Below are 22,259 nucleotides of genomic sequence, written 5' to 3'. Positions count from 1 at the left end.
CTCACTCGCGACCACACTGCCACCTGCTGTCACTGTTGCGCTCCAGGCAGCGCTGAAGAAGAGCATGAAGCGAGAAAGAAGAGGAATGCGATGCAGCGATCGCGAGTACGATACGATCGGATAAGAAGATCGAAACGATGGCGTACGATTTGAAGAACGAGGAGGACGTGAAGGAGTATCTGAGAAACCTTCACATAGAGTATCAATTCGGCTGTTACAGCGAGAAAAAGCCGGAGGGTGAGTGAAGTCTGCTTGGCCTAACCTCGCTGTTTCATGAAAATAACATTTTTGTTAAGAAGATAGGAAGAATAATATAGTAAGAGGGTAAAGGACTATATAGAATAAGTAACTCTGTGCCATAGAACCCTAAGGATTGGGTTGAAGGCACGCAAGTTCCCCAACCGGGGAACATAACCTCCAAAAAAAAAAAGAAAATAACATTTTGCTCCGGGTTACAGTGTGCCACATGCTGGGCGACTATCACGAGGCGGTGAACACGGATATGGAGAAGGCCGCATCGTTGTTCAAGATGACCTGCGACCAGTACGACTACGCCAGGAGCTGCGCGAAATTCGGCGATTTCAAAGTGGTCGGTGAGTTCATCGCTTAGAGAAGCAGCGGTTGCAGGAGCTCTAGCAGACGCTCACCACGTTATTTATGATACCTGGTGGTAGATATCGGGAGTGTTCCTTAATAACGCAAACTTCGAAGCGTGAATTATTCAAAGGACAGTACTCCGATCTTGTAGCCAAGAGAATTGACCGTATACAACCTTTCAAGATTGTTCTTTAATAAAATTCCATTCAGCCAATAAAGAGAAATTATTTGGCTTCTCAAGTCGTATTGAAGATAATTTTAAATGTGAGGTGGGCTATTCATAGCCCGTATTCAATATTGCCTCAAGCTTGATCTCAAGTAATATTAAAATCCCATCCTGCTAATGAATATAATTAACAAGTATTAATTCTCGAGATTGTTTCAATATTAAGATTCCATCTGGTCGATGAAGGAATCATCGTGCTTCTTGAAAGATCGTAGATTTAAAACAGAATAGTATATAAATATCACTTGGAGTTTAATTATTCTACTTGATTAATGCTTTGCCTCTGTGAGCCTCTACCATTAAAAAAAGGTTCGACTAAGTATATGCTTTCTTCTCTTTACACAGGAAAAGGCTGCCGGAAAGACATATCGACGGCGTACAAGTATTTGACGAAGAGCTGCGAGCTCAACGACGAGTCCGGGTGTCTGCACGCCGGTGTCCTGGGAACATCCAAGAACGACGTCGGCGAAAAGGACAGGGCCACTCAGATTCACGCGGGTGCCAAGTATCTGAGGAAGGCCTGCGACATGTACAACTCGCACAAGGCCTGCTTCTACCTGGCTGGCATCTATCTGAGTGGATTAGAGAGTGTCATCGAGAGGAACTACAAGGAGGCGTACAAGCTGTCGTTGAAGAGCTGCGAGCTCGGCAATCCGTACGCTTGCGCGAACGTGTCGCAGATGCACGCCCGCGGAGAAGGCGCACAGAAGAATTCCGAGCTCGCCGCGACTTTTAAGAAACGCGCAACCGATTTGTACAAGGAGCTCAAACAAATGCAGCCGGAATTGAAGTTTCATCAAGGTATAGATCCATAACGTTTGGTTCCGCAATTGTGCGTGTTAAATCAAGAGATTTATTCGTTTTTTGTTTTTTTTTGTTTATACATTTCTGTGAAATGAAAAAATATCCTCGACCATGCAAACCTTTCACTTTACGTGTTTAATCACGCTGACGTGTCTGATCACGCTGCCTTATGCGCCTGAATCATGAATTGCATAGCTCGTTTATAATTTTTAATATAGTTTGTTAAATGTATAGAATAGAAGAAAGAGAGAGAGAGAGAGATGAGATTGAATGGAAGATGAATAATTATATTATCCTTCATAATCGATAATTTATTATTCATTATTTTCGATCATCATCGATCTAATTTTATTCATAGTGCGAATTGTTAACTTATTCTGTATTCTAAATATATTATGTAATTGTTTATACGACCGTCTCATTTAATCGCGCCTGTGCGGATTGAGTGTGTGAAAATGAACTCATGAATATTTAAAGAATCGCTAACATGATTCATCATATCGCGCATATGCGTGCGCGTAGATTACGAAAGATAAAAAGACTTATGTAAAAAACAATTTTATGAAATGCTGAATGTCTTTGTCTCAGATTTAGATGCTATATAAAACATATATTGTTTTGGCACAAGCTTGCTATTCTAAGCCCGGTAGAAAGTGAAGCTCATATGTCACACAGCTGTGGAAAGCCTTCAGGCTTCACACTCGCGTTTGGAAGCGAGTTGTCGTTTATCGTTTGAAGCCAAGCTGATTGCTCGTATCTATGATGTCCAAGCGTCAGATAAAATATTTAGCTGGATGTCCTCGACTATCGCAAGGATGAGTTGCGGCTCTCCCTCTCTCCGTTACCGATTGTCTGATCGTTTCACTCTCTCTTGTTCAACTCCCCACCGCGCGAGACTTTTCGTATCTCCCTCTCTCGTGTCCACTGGCGTCGAACTATTGTCCGCAGCAGGTTTTAAAACGCCTTCCCTGCGACTCACTCATCAACAGTACGACCATGCGAAACTACATGTTGGTCTCTCGCGTCCGGCTGGCGGCCGCCGTCTTTCTCGCGCTCGTCTCTCACGGCGTTCTGGTAAGCATGAATCTCAAAGCTTTTTAACACTTTATGAATATTAATGTATTCATTTTCATCAAATATTTCTGGCATTCGCAAAAGGATAATGATTTCAGTAATAAAAATTGAGACATCATTTTTTACGTCACACTCATAATTTAGAATATTTTCGTAATTTCCGCTTGACATTCTGAACAATTTAATTGAGCATTAAATACGATCGTTTTTTTTTTATCATTATTCTATTCTTTTTTCAATTTTTCTTTTTTATATTTAAAAAGAACCCAATCAAGAAGAACTAATGGGAACTTTTTTTCGATAGAAATATGCAATAAACGAAAACGCAGAAAGCGATTTAAATATTTCTGAATTTTATTCTGATCTTTTTTTCTTTCAACATTAAATCTAACAAAATTAAATAATTTGAAATATAATTAATTATCTAATTGAAATAAAAATATAATGTATATAGTATTTTTTTATATTTCTACATCAAGATGGACATGTAAAATATAAAATCATTTGAAATCATATTTAATTAATACAAAATCTAAGGCTCAATAATTAACAAATTAAAAACGTATAATATAATGGCATATAATATAAGCCTAAACTAACTTTAATGCTCAAATATACATCTATGAAGTATGTTAAAATAATAAACATTTCGATCTTTTATCAGGTCATTTTCAACGTTCGCATAATTTAAATAAAACGTATTAAATTAAATAATACATCTAAATGCTAGTTGAGCTCTAAGATGATGTTAAATTACTTCTATAAATTAATCCGAAATTTGTATTTAGTAATTTATAATTTATAGAAGTAATTTCACATTTTAAAACTCAACTGACGTTTAGCCATATTATTTAATTTAATGCGTTTTATTTAAATTATGCGAACATTGAAAATGATTTGATAAAAGTCGAAACGTTTATTTACTATTATTGTTTTATAACCTACTTCATATACACATTGGAGCATGTCTTAGACTCTGTGTGTGTGCTCTTTGTGTTAATTAAACATGATTTCAAATGATTTTATACTTTACATGTCCATTCTGATGTAGAAATGTAAAAAAATACTGTACACTGTATTTTTATTTTTATTTCAATTAGAAAATTAATTAATCGAATTATTTAATTTTAGGATATTTAATATGTTGATTGAAAGAAAAAAGACTAGAATAAAATTTAGAAATATTTAAATCGCTTTCTCCGTTTTCGTTTTCATTTATTGCATGCAAATTCTGTCGACAAGAAGTTCCTATCAATTTTTCTTAATTAGGTTTTTTTAATTAAAAAAAAAAGAATTAAAGAAAGAATGAAATAATGATAATGAAGCAGTTCGTCGCCTATATATATATAATTTTAATGTTATAAATCTGTTTAAGTCCAATGCGCAGTCAGCCCAGAATGAATCGGACAAAGATATCGTCAACGTAGACGTTTATTACGAGTCGTTATGCGGTGATAGCATGCGATTTTTCACAAATCAGCTCGAGCCGTCGTATCCGTTATTGAAGCGACATATCAATATCACATTGATTCCTTACGGTAAAGCTACGGTAAGTTATTTCATAATTGCGTCTCTCTGTGATTTTATCGTCTCGATAAGGCGACGATAACGAGATGACAATGAGGGGATGGTAATCTCATGGACAATTCATCTATTAATTTCTACGATGCGATATATGACTGTAAGTTCATTAACGATACTCTTGATACTCGCATCTATTGATTTGTTTATTGACTTTTGTATTAATTATTCATCTCGCGTCCAGACACTATAGTGAGATCGGATCAACGCGCGAGGAATTCGCCCGAAGATCACGTGACCTTGAAAACGCAGAACGATAATCGCCCTCGCTGTAGTGACCTCCTCCGGTCACTCTCGTTCACGTCGACCACGAGGAAAACGCTGTTGTTTTTAACAATTTAAATGCAAATTGACGGTGTATATATATATATGTATGTCTACAGCACACGCGCGAAAGCAAAACCCGAGGCGAAACCGGTCCGTGGCAGTTCTCATGTCAGCACGGGCCCGCCGAGTGCCGTGGGAATAAGGCCCAGGCTTGCGCGATTCACTCCATACGGTCCTCCGAGGCGGCCGAGGATCAACAGCCGCTGACGGTCAATCTGGTCGGTGTTGCAATGTCCGCTGGATCGTCGGTCGTCATTCCGCAGGTAGCTTCGCCTCCGTAATTTCCCGCGACGATTAGCCGACGCGGTCACCGCGTCGCGCCGCGCCGTGTGTGATTGCCACGCAACGGCGCGGCGCGGCGAACGTGATTGGCTTTTACCGAACGTAACGTGTATAATTAATCTCCGTAGGACTTGCATCCGATGAGAGTAAGAGTCGACATTTATTGCGTAACATCGACCTTTTGGCATACTTTCCCATTGAATTGGCGCGATAGCGCGCGGCGACGTCGCGGAAAGCGCGCGCGGTGTGTCTCTTTGACGTCACTCATCGAGGCTGCGCATCCGTTTTTAATTTTGAATAGCGAGCGCTGCACTTCCGAAGATTGAGATAAAAGATGTTTTGGTTTGAATAAAATATCGAGTTCGAGATGCAGCTGAATTAATTATATAATGATAAGATATATATTTTTTTCGCTTCGCGAAACGGGGAAATTTGTCATAAAAATTTAACTTACAATTCGGCTTGCACTCAGGTCGGCGCTATCGCGTTATTTTATCTCTGTTTTACATCCTATACTTAAAATAGAAAAATTGAAAAATAAAAACATATAATAATGCTGATAGCGCGCACTTCGAACATTTCAATGTTTCGAATAAATTCGTTACTGGAGTTGTAAATCGTTCGGGAACGTTTGTTTTTTTCCATGCGTACAAAAATCAAGCGATAAACGTGAGAAGGGAAAGTAAATTCAGCTAGTTACTCGAACCGATTTCCGTAGATGATACGCTGATTCTCGATAACGTAACGTGACATTTAATATAATATCTGCCAGTGTATAAGATAACATTGCTGACTCGTTCCGTTATATTTCCACGTCGCATCACGTTTTGCGGTGAAACGGCAAGAGTATATATATACGATGTAAAAATTCCTCGCTGATAAATACGGTCATCGGATTAAGATAATAACGTAATAAAAGACTTATTACGTGAATAATACTGTAATAATGCGACGACTGAATTTTAGGTCGCTAAAGACCTTGGCCTGCGCCAAGAAACGCGGGACTCGATCGACGCATGCATCGCGAGCCCGTTAGGGGACGAACTGCTCGCGGCGAACGGCGACAAAACGGCAGCTTTCCAGTCACCCTTGAGATTCGTGCCGTCAATAGTGATCAACGGGGTAAGCGAGCAAAATCTCATTAATCCGTTAGTGTGCAATGGCATGGTTAATGCCCGTTTCTATCAATGTAGATAAACTGTAATCTTAATTTAACTTTTTTTTTATTTTTTTCTCATTCTAAGAATTCGAAGAAGAGTAAATTAAATCGAGATTGAAATTAATCTACATTGATAAAAATGAACGTAAACCAGCGGTTCTGAATTATCCAATATATGTAATTACGATTGTCGCGTGTATTGCAGGTGTACTCGAAGGAAAATCAGGATGAGGCGTTGAGCGACTTCCCCAAGCTCATCTGTCGGCATTTGACGGCGCAGGAGAAACCGAGCATCTGCAGCAGCGAGAATTAAAGGCGAGAAGAAATAGGGCCGAGTGTCGCGCGTTGAAGGTGCGGGGGAACAGATAAACGCTCGGTCGAAATACAATGATGTTTTTTAATTGTTTTGTCGCCTTACGCCTATAATATACATAAGTACCTATATACAAAAATATATACGATTTGTCAAATACAACGGACTAATTAATGAGTATAAAAGTGAGTTGTAAAAAGAGAGAAACGAAAGACAGTGAGATCGCGACGTCAGGATGAGCGCGTCGATGAATGAATCGGCGAATCATCCTTTTCCCCTGAGAAAAAAAAACGCGTAAATTATATAAAGAGAGCAACGTGATTAATTCTTTTCGAAAGAAATATCGAAGTACTTATCATCGCCGTAGCATCGATTAATTACGTAGCCGCGAATTAAAGCGAATGTGTTCGGAGCTGCTTCGAAAACGCGAATCTTACAAATCAAATCGCGAGACGCTCTTGTTTCATTCACCAACGCGTCGCGTCCTGTTTTCGCCTCTTCGTCAGGGAAGAGACTCTCTTCTGGCCGAGGAGGCCTCATCCGTCGATGAAAATAGCGTCGTTCAGGCCGCTCAGCTCGTGGAACTGTCGCTCGATTATGTCGGCGCCGAGCTCGTGGAAATCCGGCACGTCGTCCTCCGCTGGCACACAGTATCCTGCACAACAAGTATAATTCGGTCACGCATTTTTTTTTTGCTCTCTCGCATTTCTCACCATCTCTGATCTGCGCACTCTTTCGCTTTCTCTCGCTCTCTTTTTCTCTCACGCGTCTGATCTCGCGCGCACGTTTTTATATACACTTTCACGAAATTACGCGAGGGCCTCTCCTTCGGAAATAGCACGGGTGCGTGGCACGTGGCAATCTGTTTTGTCATCTGTTTTGTCACGCGTACGCGCCCGCGCCCGTCCGCGCGTTCTCGCTGTACGCGGCGCGTACGCCGCGTCGCGTCGCGTCGCGTCGCGCCGTACGCGCCCGCCCCACCTCCTCAAAAAAGTAAAGAATATTATTTTAAGACTCGGTATGGGGTAAAGGCATAAAGGAGCGGGCGGCGAACCTCCTCTGAGATCAGCTATAGACAACCGGGCGCGATGCGCGAGCTGTCGCCGCGACAGAAAAAGCCAGCACGCGCCCGCGAGATTCACGCACGACATGCACGCACGATCTGATGGTTAATGAATTATACGCACTATCTCGAGAGATATAGTAGAACTGAAAAACTTGGAGAGAGAATCGATGAAACAATAGCATCCGCGTCACATGAAATATATTTGCGGAAGATGCCACCGTATAGTTTTTCGGGAAATAATTAGCGAGTTTATAAAAACGCATATGTTACAGAAAATACGAAACAGGAAAATAGTGATAAAAACGTGATGATTTCTCGGAATACATTGCCTCTTTATTTACCGAGAATCGATTCTGATTTACCAAATAGTTCCATGACATCGATCTATTTCGCAAGTACTATTTTCGCGAAGAGAAGCTATAATAAATCTCATAGACTTAAAAACAAGGTCTTACACTATTGCCAATTGAAAGCTAAAGGTCATGCTGTATCTTCTTCGGTACTCTCTTGCACGCATATGTAAAAACTGTAATGTAAGCATACTCGAAACAAGTAGCAACACTCTTATCGCATTTCGGCCAGATTTTCCTGTATCGAAAATGCCGACTAAATAGACTATAAATCATGCTGAGAGAATTAAAGCCATATGATACTGATAAGTATAAATAGGTACAATGAGCACGACCGACTCGAAAAGATGTAATACAATTAATATGAAGTCTATAGAAAATTCTCTTTAAAAAATGTTTTGTGACTACTAGTAAGAAATAATAAAATGTCAATAAAATAATAAAGAAATAAAATAATTAGAATGATTCTACTCTCAGTATATACTTATTAAAGTTCTAAAAATTTGATAATTTTGAAGATTCTCTTAAGAGAAACATTTAACTACATATGTTAATAAGATACATAGAATGTTATAATAAAGAAATAAAATAATTGAAATCATTCTAATCACAGTATTTACTTATTAAAATTCTTTATAAAAGTTTTTCAAATTTTTTCTGACAAATCATGTATAAACTTCATGATGCTGAAGACTTGGCAAATTTATAGCACTAATGATTAGATAGATTGAATACATCCATTACCTGTATTGTCGTTCTGCGCGTTGGTGATGTCGTTGATTAGAAGATGACGAATCGTTTCGATCGGCACGTATTCCTGTTGATTGCTTTCGAAATTAAATGATATTCTATTCAGCTGGCACGTATTGTCCGGCAACGTGTTCTCCTCTTTGATGTAAGTTTTAGATAATTTGTACGATGAATTATTCATTTCCACGTCGTAGATGCACGTGTCTTGGCCCCTTCGGTGAGGAATCGTCGAGTTTAACTTGTGTCCTACCGCAACGGCTGTCACATTGGTCGTTGATACTTTATTCGACGATAACAGATTGGACAGCGTACTCGAATTCTCCGTGTGATTCTTCAGATGCTTTCTGAGACTCGACGGATCCGTGTAACGTTTACCGCAGCCACTTACCTGGCAAGCGTATGGTTTCTGGAAAAACAAGGTAATGTCACTATTAAAATTATTTTCTTGCCAAAAAAGATAATTGAACGATACAAAATTTACACTGTAAAGCTTTATAATACAAATATTTCTACTATGAAGCTTATATTAATTTTTTAGCATATCGAATAAGTTGTAACAATTTATATTATATACAATTTTTCAAGATTATATTAAATCAATAAGATTAGCTATTAAAGAGAAATGTTAGAGAAAATTTTTAAATTGCTATTTATTAAAGTGAGAATTTATTATGCATGAGAAGTAAGATATCGTACTCTATCATAATGAGTCCTTTGATGCTTGGCCCGATCGCTGCTGTTGCTAAATGCCTTTGAGCATCCATTGTGTTGACACGCGTAAGGCCTTTCGCCTGTATGCGATCTCTGGTGTATCTTTAAGTTTTCCAAACGACTAAAAGCCTTTTTACAACCGGCGAACTGAAACAAAAATCAACCGTAAGAAATTAACGTTTCGCTGACAGATAATTAGAAAACGAAGCTTGTATAGAATGTATGGTACATATGAAATTAATTCTAGAAAATAAATTGATTAAAGATTTAATGGTGACGTCAATTTATCATTAAAGATATCTCTTTTCTTTAGTATTACATATATATACATGTATATATGACTTAACAAAACGGTAAAATAATAAAAAGAAAGAGAAGGGCACGTGACGCTTAAGGGATCGCAAAACAATGTACAGTATTGGTACTTATAGTGTCATGTTAAAGTTCAAACTAAAATCGCCAACAGGAAACACCAAGGACAAGGACACTAACCGGACATTTATTCGGCTTTTCCTGCGTGTGCACCCGCATGTGGATCAGCAGTTTGTATCGCGCGTTGAACGGCCGCGCGCGCGGACATCCTTGCCAGAGGCAGGCGAACTCATCCTCGCGACTCGTCGCCGTCGTCGTGGCCGCCCCGGGTAAGCCGTCCGCCGCTTCCTTGCCATCTCGCTCCTTGTCCCGGTCCCGTTGGACCCGTCTGCCGTGCGCGTTCGCCGAGGACGACTCCACGTGCCGCCTCTCGATGTGCCGCACCAGGCCCTCCTGCTCCGCGAACGCACATCCGCAGTCGATCCAGCGGCACTGATAAGCCGACGCGAGGCTATCGTCCACCGGTCGTCTCGCGCAATCTGCAACATGACGTACGCACGCGAAACGTAAACACGCGCAACTGGAGCAGAAATTGCGTGCGCGCCAAGATTGCCACATGTATTCGGATGATCGTGCGTATGATCGCGCGGCGATGTCCGACGGCGCTAAAAATGTCAGAAATGTATCGCTTTCGCTCGCGGATGCCGGAAATATTCGGAGCTTTCGGTCCGACATGCTAAAAATGGAAATATACCGAATTTTCGTTTTAACACGCCGCTTTATTAATCTGACAGAACTCGCGAATAAATATCCTGAAAATGAAAGCGTGAAAGACTCGATTTCTCTCAAATAAATGAGGGCCACTTACCATACAATTTGTCGTTCTTCTCGGTTTCGACGACCTTCGACCCGGCGACACATCGATTGTTGTTTCCGAGTAGCAGGCCCTCGTTCCGCGGCAGTATCACCTGATTGCCGAAACCGTCCGTCGCGCCGACGAGCTCACCGGCCATCAGGTTGACCGTCGACGACTGTTGCTGGGAGGAAACGAGATGCCCGACCGGGTAGTACGGCGGATTGAAGCTCTGGAATGCCGGTTCCTGCTGGTCGTCGCCGGTCGGGAGAGGGCAGGCCGTCGGCGACGACGACGAGTCCGCCGTGCTTAGCAACGACGTCGGGTCGCCCCGGATCAGACTGAGGTCAAACTCGTCGGCGACCGTGGGACTGTAGCTCTGAACGTCGTTCTGGATGCTCATCAACAGCGACACCACGTCCTCTTGGCAGTCCGGATAATCTTGATAATCGCCCGGTGACTCCGCCGCGTACTCCGGATAAATCGTGTTGCTGAAGGCGCGCGAGAAGGAGAAGGCCGAGCCCATCGACGGTAACTTTCGATTCGACTTATCCTCGCCATGATCCGTCGTCGTCGTCGTCGTCGTCGTCGCTGTACCCACCGCGTTGCTCCAAGTCGGAGTGATCGCCTGATCGCTGCAGGTGCTACCGCCCGGCGATCCACCGCCGTTGGTGGGATACTGAAAGACAACGGGCATCTGGTCCCAGTCGAGATAGTCCCGCGGATCCGTGCCGATCTCCAGCGGGGAGAAGAGCGCGCTGTTGTCCGTCCAGCAGTACGGCTGGACGACGTCCATGCCGGTCATCGCCATGGACATGAGGTCGGGCAGGGAACCGTCGTCGACGAAGTCGTCTCGCTCCAGAACGGACACGGGCCGTCGCACGTCGTCCTCCTCGCTCCTCTCGCCGTGCTGGTAGTCCTCGAGGTGCATCTCCACCGTCTCTCCGCCTCCGCCTCTTCTTCCGCCTCCGCCGTCGTCGTCGTCGTCCTCCTCGTCGATCCGAGCTCGTCGCCGCCGGCAGCCTGTCGTCAATCATAGCGATATGTTAGTCGTCGCAACACGCCGATCCGAATTGCGAAACCGCCCGATTTTGTAACGTCGCGCGGATCGAGATTGAGAAAGCCGAGCCGCGAGGCGCGCTCTTTTCAGTGGCCTTATCCGAATAACCGTGCACTTTGCGCCCGACCGACCATTATCGCCCGAGCTCTTGTGAGACGCCACTGATAACGGCGGCCACAGAGCCTCCGGGACCATCGACGGATAACGATGACAATAATGGATTAATGACGTGAATTAATTCACGACGATCGCCGCCGACAATGTTCGCGGCGGATTGTCAAGTGGCCGGGCGCCACCGGAGTGCGTCGGTGTGTGTTCTCCATTATTCAGTTACCCTTTCAATTGGTGGATCTTGTCGAAAAATTCGTCCGACTCACATCTGCGAAGCAAACAGGCACACGACTCTTTTCCCGCACGTCACAATCTAGCTTTGATAATCAATCATAAATTATATAATTCCCGATCGTGATTTAATAGTGACAAAGCGAAAAATAATTAATAGTGATAGAGCGTATCGTATACAATTCCGATTGTGATTTTTATTAGTGTATCGGATAATAATTAAACATACGTGCTCGCTTATAGAGATACAGGGCTCTAAGAAAAAAAATATCTCTGCCCAGATAAAATCTGCTTTGTCTAAATTCACAGTTAAATGGAATTTCGAGTACTTACATATAGCTTGTACGTTAAATCTCTAAATTCAAGCAGAACAATAGATCACGATAACATTTCAAAATGACGTTTAAATCATGACTCAAGTGACTTTTAATAATCATTTTGGAGCCATTTCGAAATCATTTTGATGCCATGATGATTTGTGTTCTGCTTGGAAAGTCACGATTGAGTCGCGCGATCATCTAACGTCTATCGATGCGAGAAACGCCTCTTGCGATCGTAAGCCGCACAAGTCAATTAAAGCAACGTCTCACCTGCCTGTTTCAATTGCGATCTCTATAAAGTAAACTCTCCCTCTCTTTCTCTCTCGAGGCGAACCACCCTCTAATCCGATGCGATCACCGGAGGGAAATGAGGCGCGATCGTACAGAAGCACAACAATGAGATCTTTTGTCCTGTTAAGAAAACCTGTCGAAGTCACCACCAGCTCTTTCGCGCAAATATCGCTATTTATTAATCTCACGCGTCCCGTTAAATTATATCGCGTTGTCGCGCGGAACAGAAAGACGTCCGATTGTGCCTCACTTTCCTCCAGGGAGTCGGGGAGACAGAACGAAATTCGAGAGAATAACGTCAGAGAAGCTCTTACTTCGATATCAACGTATCAACATGTACACGATGATCGGCGGGTCGCTTATCGCCATCGGTCTTTTCCGCTCCGTAGTCCTCTCTTTTTCTCTCCCACTCTTCCTCTCTTTCTCTCTCTCTGTATCTGTTTATCTGCCTTCCTCGCGTGGCACGCGCGCGATAACGATCGCGAGGAAGACAAGAGTCGTCGGAGCGAAGCGAAGAACGGACAAGGACAGCGGCCGGTTTCTTCTCACGGAAACTGATAAAGATCGGAAGAATCGGGGTCGGGCGGGCTTTTACACCACCCGTTAACGCGTCTCGTCGAAGACTATCAGCTGCGAGACGTATTCGAAAGATCCTCCGTCGGAGGAAATCTCTCGTAGAGAGCCGAGAGAGGATCAAGGGATCTCCCACCCTCCACCTCCTCCTCCTCCTCCTCTAACGAAGAGCGTGCAGGCCCTTCGGGATTGTGCTCCTCTTCTTGGAAAGCGGAGGGCGCAAGGGCGCGAGAAGGGAACATCGCGCCGCCCACTCGCGTGGCTCTGCACCGCGTCCCCTCTTCGCCGTGCTCCTTCGTGGTACACGGCCGCAACCGCCGCCGCTGCACTTGTCGCAGGGGTACGCGGCTTTCCCTTCGCGGCGACCCCCGAGGGTGTCGAGGCTGCGACTTAGAACATCTGCCGAGGCGCGTAGATACGCGCGTTCGCCGACCCCGCGCCGCCGACGATCCTTCCTTCCACGCGCGAACACCATTCATGAGATCGCCCCCCACGACTGGTCCAGGGTCGACGTCTTTGGACGATCTGTAATTCGCACTAGATTTCAGGATTTCGCATACGATTTTACACTGCGTAATACGAAGGGCATTGGAAAAATAAGATGCACAATTGTATATAATAAAAAAAAGATATTGAAATGCATACGTATGTCAAAACGCATAGCGAATAGAATCATTAAGAGAATTCGATCTATACTTATTTGTCTTATTTTGAAACCTGATCGAAATTAAGTGGACTCAATGATGCTTTCGCGAATAAAACACTTCGTGAAGTCTCTAATATGTAAAGTAGACTAATATTGACATTTTAATGCCAAAACCATATTTATATTATCTATGTAAAATAAAATTATTATCCTTGTTGATTAAATTACTGATAAAATTACAAAATTTACTATTGTTAACACTTTTTTAAGCGATGTATTATATTAGAATTCGGAGTAGAATTCTATTTATAATTTCACGCGCTGTTTAACATGAAGGATATTCGAAGGAAAAAAATATAAAAGAGTATATACAAAAAGCATCGCAACGGTTTTAACGTCGACATAATTTTCGATCGTGCGCTGCCAGCGTCCAAACTGATACACGTGATTCATCGCGTCGAAAATTGTTTGAAAAAGTATCCAAGACGCGTACGTATGTAAATCGTACGAGCGAGAGGGAAACGGAGGAGGGAAAGAATGGAAGAGGGAGAGAGCGAGCCCGAGACGATCTTTCGTCGCTCGAGCTCCTAAGAATCGGGTGCGGGGGCAAAAAATTGTTAAGACCAGCTGCCACACACGCGTCATTTATATATTAACAACATGCTTCCATGGGCGCGCCACATGAGGAGACAAGTCGTTCACCCCTCTCTCCCATCTTACAGGCCCACCCTCGCTCCGCTATTCTTCTCACCTCGTCGCGATCGTCTCAACTCCTTACAATTTCCGCGAGGGACAATATCGCGCCTCGAAGAATCCTCGAAAGCCGGAATCATCTCCGAGATCGCCCTCGCCGTTCCTTCCTCTCGCGTTACAATTCGAGATACCGATCCTGTGTCCTTAAGAAAACATCCCCGAGGGTCGCTTTCGCTGTTCTTACGACACACATAGGGCGATGACCTCTCAGTTAGATGACCTCTCAATTAGCAGACGATGACACTAGAGCTAAGTGTGAAATTCTTAAGATCCTAAGAGAAAGAAATTCTATTTTTAGTATACAATCAGGTGGAGCATTTTCGTTTTATACTTTTCCACCAAATTTCACATCTCTCTTCTACGTGTATTACAATACGTTTTTTTTTTTTGTATCTCAGTATTTCTCTGTATAATGTATAATACGTGGACGGAATTCGGAGTGTTCCGCGGTTCATCTCGGCGCTTCTCCCTTACGCGGAAAATTACGAGCGCGTGACGCGACACGATATGCATACGTGCATGTCGTATCATGATGCATCTCTCTGCACCAGCGAGTTGGTACGTCGTATTACAAGTAGATAAGTGATAGAGTGGCACATGTGGTCTGCCAGCCCTCTGTGCTTACATTACATGCACATCTACGACTGCTCGCGGTCCTGGCTTTTTTGCTCAGGCACCTGTCAGCTTCGCTCGTACCATAGTCGCCGCATGTGCATACGCGGAGAGAAAACGAGAGAAAGGGAGGATAAGAGAGAGAGAGAGAGAGAGAGAGAGACCGCCCTCAAAATAAATATACCATAAAAAGGACACCGATCATGTTCTCATCCCTCCATACGGATGCAATAACAGCGAAACGAGTGGAAAAAGAAGAGAAAAGTCATCTCGAGCGCGTTTAATCGCGCCCCGCACAAAAACGCTCGTCCGTCCCGCACGCGTAAATCTCCGAGCGAGCGATCGTATCGGGAGTGATAGGAATAAATAATCACGAAAATGCGCGAAAAAGCCAAGATGTTTTTTTTTTAGATAATATCGACGATTCGCGATATATTAACGATGCCAGTTATTTTCCATCCAAATAAAATTCTTAAAATTTGACGACTCAATTTCACAACGTGAAATCAGCTCTCCTCATTTTCCTTTAGAAGAAAAAGTAAAACGAAGAAAAAAAAAATTGTTCAAATTTAAATCGATCCGATACTCGAGACACGTTCGATCATCCACGCGACCAACACATGCGGAGTATTGAAAATAGCGTGGGCCGCGCGACACGTACGGTACGTACATAACGTGCCCGACAGACCGTTTAGCATTCGGTCAAGCGACGTAAAAATAGAAAGACGCGCGCTCTGCATGTGACTTCGTATAATTAGGCACCAAAGAGAACGGCGTTTTGTGTCCTATGCTCCTCCATACGTTACAAGCGCAGTCCATTAGAGAGGTCTAACGATGGAACGCCCGTTTTTTTCTCTTTTCTCTCCCTCTCGAAGACGACGAAGGGGTATATAAACGTCTCTCCCAAACGAGAATTACATAAGCTCCGCCCGCACATGTACGCATACACACACATTCATCCAAAGAGGAGATTCTTATATATACTTCCTGAAAGGTGAATAATCGATCATGTTTAATCACCAATAAGCGATTTACTTGCAGATGAGTTTATTAAACCTTTCTTTCATTGTTATACTATCATATATATAAATGGAGATAGAAAAATTGTACAAAACTGTCGGTATTATCTCGTCGGTATTATAAATACCTTAATATTGCTTGTAACCGCAGACGTCAAAGCTGTACAATCCGCTTGGCCTCACAGTTTGCGGTAATGTTAGCGCGGAATGTGTGCTGGTGTCGATCTTAGATTCACTTTCGACTATCGGGAAGTGCTGCACTCGTCCGCTGCTCCAAGCGATTGTTAAACAAATCCACGTCGAATGTTTTTGATAGAAGTTAACGCAGTTCGGTACTTCACCGGGAAATCCCTTGATAAGGCAGCTCGGCTGCGCTTCTACAACTCGCGATAAACGGCTCAAGTTTGTTTTCACCAGAGCAATAACTGGACTGTCCTGTTGTCAAGAAGAAGAAACGAATTAACACACGAGATATTCTACGACTTGTTTCTTTCTTTCAAAATTTTATATCTACATTTTTTACTTGATAAACCAAAAGTGCATAAAAGAGTACAGTTAAACGCACAAGCAGCTAAACCGATATATTTCTTTTCACAAACCTGGAAGAGAATGGCAAGATATTTTCCTGTTGGATCCCATTCCATGGAAACTATTCTACCTCCAACCGTGATGTAATCATCATTATCATCCGATGAGAAGTTTACTTTCGTTAAATCAATTAGACGCATAGCTATCTTTACATCGTTATTGGATGCCTTTTTAACATCAAATATATTATCTTGCAACGGCAGTGAGAATATCGTAGCAGGATCTCCGGTGGTAGCGAAGAGTAATGTTAAATTGGGACCAAAGCATGCAGTCGCTACACGTCCCTGGGGTACAGTCCACCTTTCTGCGCGCCACGGCGTCGGAACGCCGGTATTCCAAACTCTAAAATTAAATCTCTGTTTCTTTAACTGCATATTCTAATTGGGTTTGCTATTGCTTAAAAAAAATATGTATTGGATTTAAATACGTTACCTGAAAATATTTCTGCATGAAGCAGATAATAATCGCAAGCCACAGTCCGACCAACGAGTAAAGCATATACCACCTCCACCTAAACGTTTCAGAGGTATTCCTTCCTCTTTGGAAACATTCCAGATTATTATATTTAAATCCGTCGGTGAGCAAGATGCCAATAAATCACCCTAGGAGAAAAAAAAAACACTTTTATAATAACTGTGTCTGTGGACTATAATTCCTGTTACGTTTAATTAAGTGTCAACGGAAATAAAGGGATAGATTACTTGTGGATGCCATGTGACGCTTGTAACGGGCACGTGATTTCTCTGTTTCAAAAGTATCGCGTGGCTAAGCAAATTACTGGCCGCACCCAGCTCAATCGTCCAAATTAATACTCCGGAGTAACAAGCCGCTGCTAATTCCCGACCGGCATGCGGCCTCCAGCTCAAACAGCTAACCGACTTTTGCGCGCTGTGCCTCAACACCGGTACACCCAGTAGACCTTGCGAAAAAATACGAATTCTGTCGTCTCTCATAGCCACGGCCAGGCGAGCGCAGTGTGGATGCCAGGACAGACATCTTACCTGTCGTAAAACATTTATAAACATCTTCAAACATGTCTGTATATTTCCAATGCTAAATAATCCTACCAGCGATGTATGCCAATCCCGTGTAGCGACAATATCGGCAACAGACCCGTTTCCCAACGTCGGCACCACGTCCCTGTGATATATTCCTCTGTCCATCAAATCCAATATCCAATTTAGTCTGAAATAATCATTATTTTTTTATACATTTCTCTATTTATGTCGACAACACAAAGGGATGTATTAAGTTCACTAGAAAAACGGACGAAGATACAGAAATACCGTACCTCGTCGCGATCCAATGCGCGACATTCGTGATCTGTTCCGGATTCGCAGCCGCGGCGAAACGGATCGCATCCGACAAGCCTCTCTCTCTCCACACGTTGGCGATCTTCTTGAAGACGCTGTCGTGAACGGGGAGGAACAATTCGCCGGCGCTGATCGCGCGCGCGGTCTCGCGAGTCGCGAGGATCTCCTGAGTGACGGAAACCTCGGGATAGCCGCGCAGGTACTTGGCGAACGGTTGCATCTCGTCCTGCAGCGCGTCGTACGTGCAGTAGTGGATGACGCCCTCGATCAGGCCGACCGCGGCCGTGTCGCCGAAGACCGGGCCCTCGAAGTCGTGAAGCGACAGTATCTTGAGCATCTTTCCTGCCCCAGTCTTCTGTCAGTCGTCGCCGTCGCGACCTAACCTGTACGCCTAACCTGCACACAAAACAATGTTACAATTAAGTAATGACAGGCGAAATACGAAACCGCGTTTCCCGATTAGTTCGGTAAATATGTTATTGCGTAAGCGAGACGATACTTGGTACTTCAAACGTGGCCCGAAATATTCTTTTGACTTTAACCTCGCCGCGTGGCGCACGTAACCTATATCTTTGGTCGGAAGATCGACTCCACGAGTAGTAGGTAATAGAATGGTTTAACTAAAGTCTCAAGCGAGAAATCTATAATTCTAATTTAAACCTCCTTGCGTGAAAATTTTTTTTCAGTCATAACGACCGTTCGCTACATGAAAATGTATTATGAATTAATTTTAGCGATGTTAAACCGACGTCACCTGTCACGTCACATCGAACGATATTAGATTCGATTTCGACATCGTATTTGAATGCAATAAATTATGTCATATTTATAATAACAAATAAGAGAAAGGGGAAACGGTAAATTCAGCATTGTTACACAAATGGCACTAACAAGCAGCTACACTAATTCATCCGACTTTTACTTCTCCTTTCCGTGGAAACGACGCACACGTTCGAATCGCGTGACACGAAATCTATTTAACTCGACGAACGGGCTAAAATCAAAGTGGGAATTATATATTTCGTACACGCGCGTGAGAAACGGCCAACCGCCAGGGTGGCCATCAATCAGCTGCCGTTTTAGCCGGGAAAAATGGCGGGGCCACTGAGCTCAGATGTTTACGTTGGTCGCCATGACAACGGCCAATCGCGACGCGAGCGCCGCCGTGCGCCGCCAGCCGCCAACGCGGCGCGCCAGGGGGAGCAGTTTGAATTTCCGAAGCGACGCCGAGCGTGTGCGGCATCCGCGGATGGTGCTCGATATTATTCGGTGTGCGAATTGTGTCGCGCGAAGGTGAACGCGATTACGCGAAGCCGCGCACACCCGACGCGGCCTGCGACTCCGGGCGGGTGCGATTCACGCTTCGCGTCCGCTCGCGAAATTTCGCCGGGAAACGGCGCGGGCGTGCTCCGCGACATTGCGACGACGGCGCCGTGCGGGAGCGCGCATCTGCACTTCATTCCGCATCCTCTGCACCCGTTCGCTCGCCGCCTCGCGCCCGTCTCTCTCCGTCGCAGCGAGCGAACGTACGGTCGTCTCGCTTTCTGCTTTCTGTGTGCGCGAAAAGTGCGGTCGCAAACGCGGTCGAGAGGAGCGATCTATCGGCTCGACGCGGCGACGATCGTCCGGCGGTGGAGGGAGCGCGACGAGAGGAAAGGAGAGAGAGAGAGCGCGAGCGAGAGAGAGAGAGAGAGGAAGTGAGGAAGAACGGAGCGAAGTAGGTGGTGGAGCATCGGTCGTAGGGAGGGGTGTGAAGTGGGGTAAGGTGAGGTCCGCAGTGTGCGGTCGCCGTTCGTGCGGCGTGGATTACATATTGGAATTGTTCGCGTAACGAGAGAGAGAGAGAGAGAGAGACTTTGCCTTTTCGCGCCGAGAGAGGCCTATCGTATCGCGCGCCGTTTGCATTTACGTTATTGCATTCGTCGCGACGACGTCGAAACGAAACGAAACGAAACGAGGTGATCCGTAGGACCGTAAAGCCTTTTTAACCCTCCCCCTCCCCCTCTCCCCCGCTCTCCTTCCCTCGCGTATGACGAGCCGAGCGACGGCGGATCCTCGCGCGATGCTACCGACGAGGTAGTGTGCGCGAACCGTGCCCGAGAGAATACCTACCGCGCGATGACGGCACACCGAGGAGGGTCGTTAACGTCTTAAACGGAAGAAGAAGAAGAAGAGGAAAACAAACGATCGACCGAGGAAAATCATCGCGGCGCAGGACGAGGCGCAGAGCGCAGAAAGGAGGAGGAGGTGGCGACCACGGTGGTGGTAGTGGTGGTGCGGGCGACCGCGAGAGATGGGCAAGAAGGGTTCCAAGCGGAAGACCCGATGGAGAACGCTGAGTATCGGTGGTGAGTAATAATATATTTCTGCCTATGTTTTTTTCTGTACCTTCTTTTCGCACTTCCGATTTGCCCGGCCGTCGTCTCCTCCGTTTCTCACTGACCCGGTGGGTGGGAGGGCGGAGGTCCGCGTAACATTTTCCTCGCGGAGCGGGCGATTCCGCGCCGCGGGTGCCGCGAAGCGTGCGACCGGTCATCGATCAACGACGTGCGTGAGAGAGAAAGAGAGAGAGAGACGTTGGGGAAGAGAGAAGACGAGACGGAGAGAAAAAGGAGAGAATAAAACGTTATCGCGTTATCGCGAGAAGATTCCTTGGGTTCCTCCTCTCTTCCTCCTCTTCGTCGTTCTCGAGATTCGTCCGTCGTTTGTCGTCCGTCGCGCGTTTCCTCCATCGAGGGCGAGTCGTGCCCTCGAAAGGGAGGAAAAAATAGACACGACGAGCTGTCGCTAAGCTGATCGCGACGAGCGATTGTGACGGGACTTTCACGAGCGTGTCGCGTGGACCCGCGCGATCCCGGCGATCAAGTCGATTGTAGGGTAGAGCGATCGAAGGGCGACGGGAAATCCGTCTCCTCCCTTCGACGGGATCCGTCATCCCGGTTACGCGGAACGTCCCGAGAGATCTCTTTGCATAGGCTGGACGTTCTCGCGGGCCATGAAATTACGCCTCCTCTTCCTCCTCCCCGCTCGTAGTGTGTCCGTCCTCTGCGCGTGTGCATGTAAAAAGGGGAAAAAAAATGAACGTCGCGGCTCTAGAATAACAAACAAGGACGCTGGTCTCTAGAACGAGAAACGAGGACTCTGTACAGTCTGTACTACGCGACTCGCGTACGTTCCCGATCGTGACAACGTGTCTGTTTATCAGTCCGGTTGTGCGAATGGCCGTAGGCTGCTCTTTTTTTTAGGAAAAAACTCTCGACGGGCCGGACGGGCGGCGAGTCGAGCTGGATTTGCCCCACGCGATATATTGAACTTTTGGCTCGCGAGAACGCCGTCTCTGAATTGCAGAGGATTCTATAATCGCGACCGTTTTCTAATCACGAGACTCCGTTCTCTCGCGAGAGATCGAAGCCTCTCGGAAAATCAGCGCGAGATTTCGAGTCAGAACTATTGTTTATTCCTGTCTAAAATTGAACTTCTGACTCGCGAAAATCGAGTCTCTGGATTCGAGGACCATACTCGTATACATGTTTCATAATCGAAAATTTATTTTTCGCAAAAAAATGAGGAGTTTGAAGCCACGCTTTGTTTGCATATTTGCAAGATAATTCTATCAGTTAGTAATTAATCGCAGTTGACTGGGTTATATCTTTATAATGAATAGTACGACTTGAATAGAAGGAAAATGAACGAAGAATCAGTTAAACACACACACAAAGAGGGAGTTAATCATATTGACAGAATTAATTTTATCCGTGACAATAGAAGTCTCTCTATCGCACGATTTCGCGCAAAAAAAACTGGAGTTTTTCGGGGAAACTCGACGCGGGACACTCGAATCGTTGATCGTTATCGACAGCTAAACTTTCTGTTCTGAAAACGAAGAAGGAAGGACTCCGAATTCGCGCCCGTGTATAACTGCAACAATGAAAATGTTGTATCTCCCCGATCTCGCGCGAAGGACTGTAGCTTTTCGAGGGAACGCGACGGCGAGGCACGGTGATCGTTATCGTAAGTTATCCAATTTGTCCATTTTGCCGCCATAGTCTCCGGTGGGACTGTAATCGCTGGCGATTTCCGAATCTCACGCGCGAAGAGCGCCGGAGCTTTTCGAGCGAGGAAAGCGCTCCATTCATCAGTGACAGCTAAAATTCTTCTTTTCTAACTTCTTTCCACGATGATCGAGGGAATTTCTGTCGAAGAGTCGTCCGAATGGGGGAAATTCGATACGACACTTGCTGTTACGGATTTCACCCTCGGGAGTTCACCGAGCATCGTTTCACTTATCTCGCGACTTCATATTACACATCAATAATGATAAACGCAATCCGAATTGT

The 22,259-nt window shown here is 44.8% G+C and overlaps 4 protein-coding genes across 9 annotated transcripts in view; 2 read left to right on the top strand and 2 right to left on the bottom strand.

The window, feature by feature from the left end:
* The first annotated feature begins 50 nt into the window (after positions 1-50).
* Positions 51-6,548, top strand: LOC105453860. The gene is made up of 8 exons (XM_011696125.1): positions 51-237; positions 459-593; positions 1,169-1,383; positions 2,576-2,701; positions 4,077-4,250; positions 4,666-4,872; positions 5,858-6,013; positions 6,256-6,548. The coding sequence occupies exons 1-8, from the start codon at positions 138-140 to the stop codon at positions 6,361-6,363; spliced, it is 1,221 nt and encodes a 406-aa protein (XP_011694427.1). The 5' UTR covers positions 51-137; the 3' UTR covers positions 6,364-6,548.
* Positions 6,549-6,883: 335 nt separating this feature from the next.
* On the bottom strand, positions 6,884-11,660 carry LOC105453912 (metal regulatory transcription factor 1-like). Its single transcript, XM_011696190.1, has 6 exons — positions 11,597-11,660; positions 10,417-11,428; positions 9,733-10,081; positions 9,226-9,387; positions 8,524-8,935; positions 6,884-7,018 (listed from the first exon to the last, which is right to left on the bottom strand). The coding sequence occupies exons 1-6, from the start codon at positions 11,658-11,660 to the stop codon at positions 6,900-6,902; spliced, it is 2,118 nt and encodes a 705-aa protein (XP_011694492.1). The 3' UTR covers positions 6,884-6,899.
* A 2,605-nt stretch (positions 11,661-14,265) lies between these two features.
* LOC105453856 (aladin) lies at positions 14,266-20,439 on the bottom strand. Of its 6 annotated transcripts, XM_011696113.1 has the most exons (8): positions 18,814-18,998; positions 17,901-18,318; positions 17,677-17,794; positions 17,311-17,610; positions 17,042-17,211; positions 16,621-16,951; positions 16,150-16,456; positions 14,266-14,662 (listed from the first exon to the last, which is right to left on the bottom strand). In XM_011696113.1, exons 2-7 carry the CDS (start codon positions 18,257-18,259, stop codon positions 16,151-16,153), a joined length of 1,584 nt encoding a protein of 527 aa, XP_011694415.1. In that variant the 5' UTR covers positions 18,260-18,318; positions 18,814-18,998; the 3' UTR covers positions 14,266-14,662; position 16,150. The 6 variants fall into 6 exon arrangements, with proteins under 6 accessions (XP_011694415.1, XP_011694418.1, XP_011694417.1 ...); XM_011696116.1 differs by lacking the exons at positions 14,266-14,662; positions 18,814-18,998 and adding an exon at positions 20,311-20,439 and having other exon boundaries at positions 16,033-16,456; XM_011696115.1 differs by lacking the exon at positions 14,266-14,662 and having other exon boundaries at positions 16,033-16,456; positions 18,950-19,026.
* The window catches only part of LOC105453857, a 32,011-nt gene continuing 29,136 nt past the window's right edge, over positions 19,385-22,259 (top strand). The window contains exon 1 of the mRNA XM_011696122.1: positions 19,385-20,270. Coding sequence (XP_011694424.1) covers positions 20,216-20,270 — 55 coding nt within the window. The 5' untranslated portion in view covers positions 19,385-20,215. The remainder of the gene's footprint in view (positions 20,271-22,259) is intronic.

This window comes from Wasmannia auropunctata, unplaced genomic scaffold (assembly GCF_000956235.1).
Source record: "Wasmannia auropunctata unplaced genomic scaffold, wasmannia.A_1.0 LD335994.1, whole genome shotgun sequence".
Taxonomy (NCBI): domain Eukaryota; kingdom Metazoa; phylum Arthropoda; class Insecta; order Hymenoptera; family Formicidae; genus Wasmannia; species Wasmannia auropunctata.
Note: the sequence above shows the minus strand (reverse complement) of the source record. Positions and strands in the feature narration are given on the sequence as shown.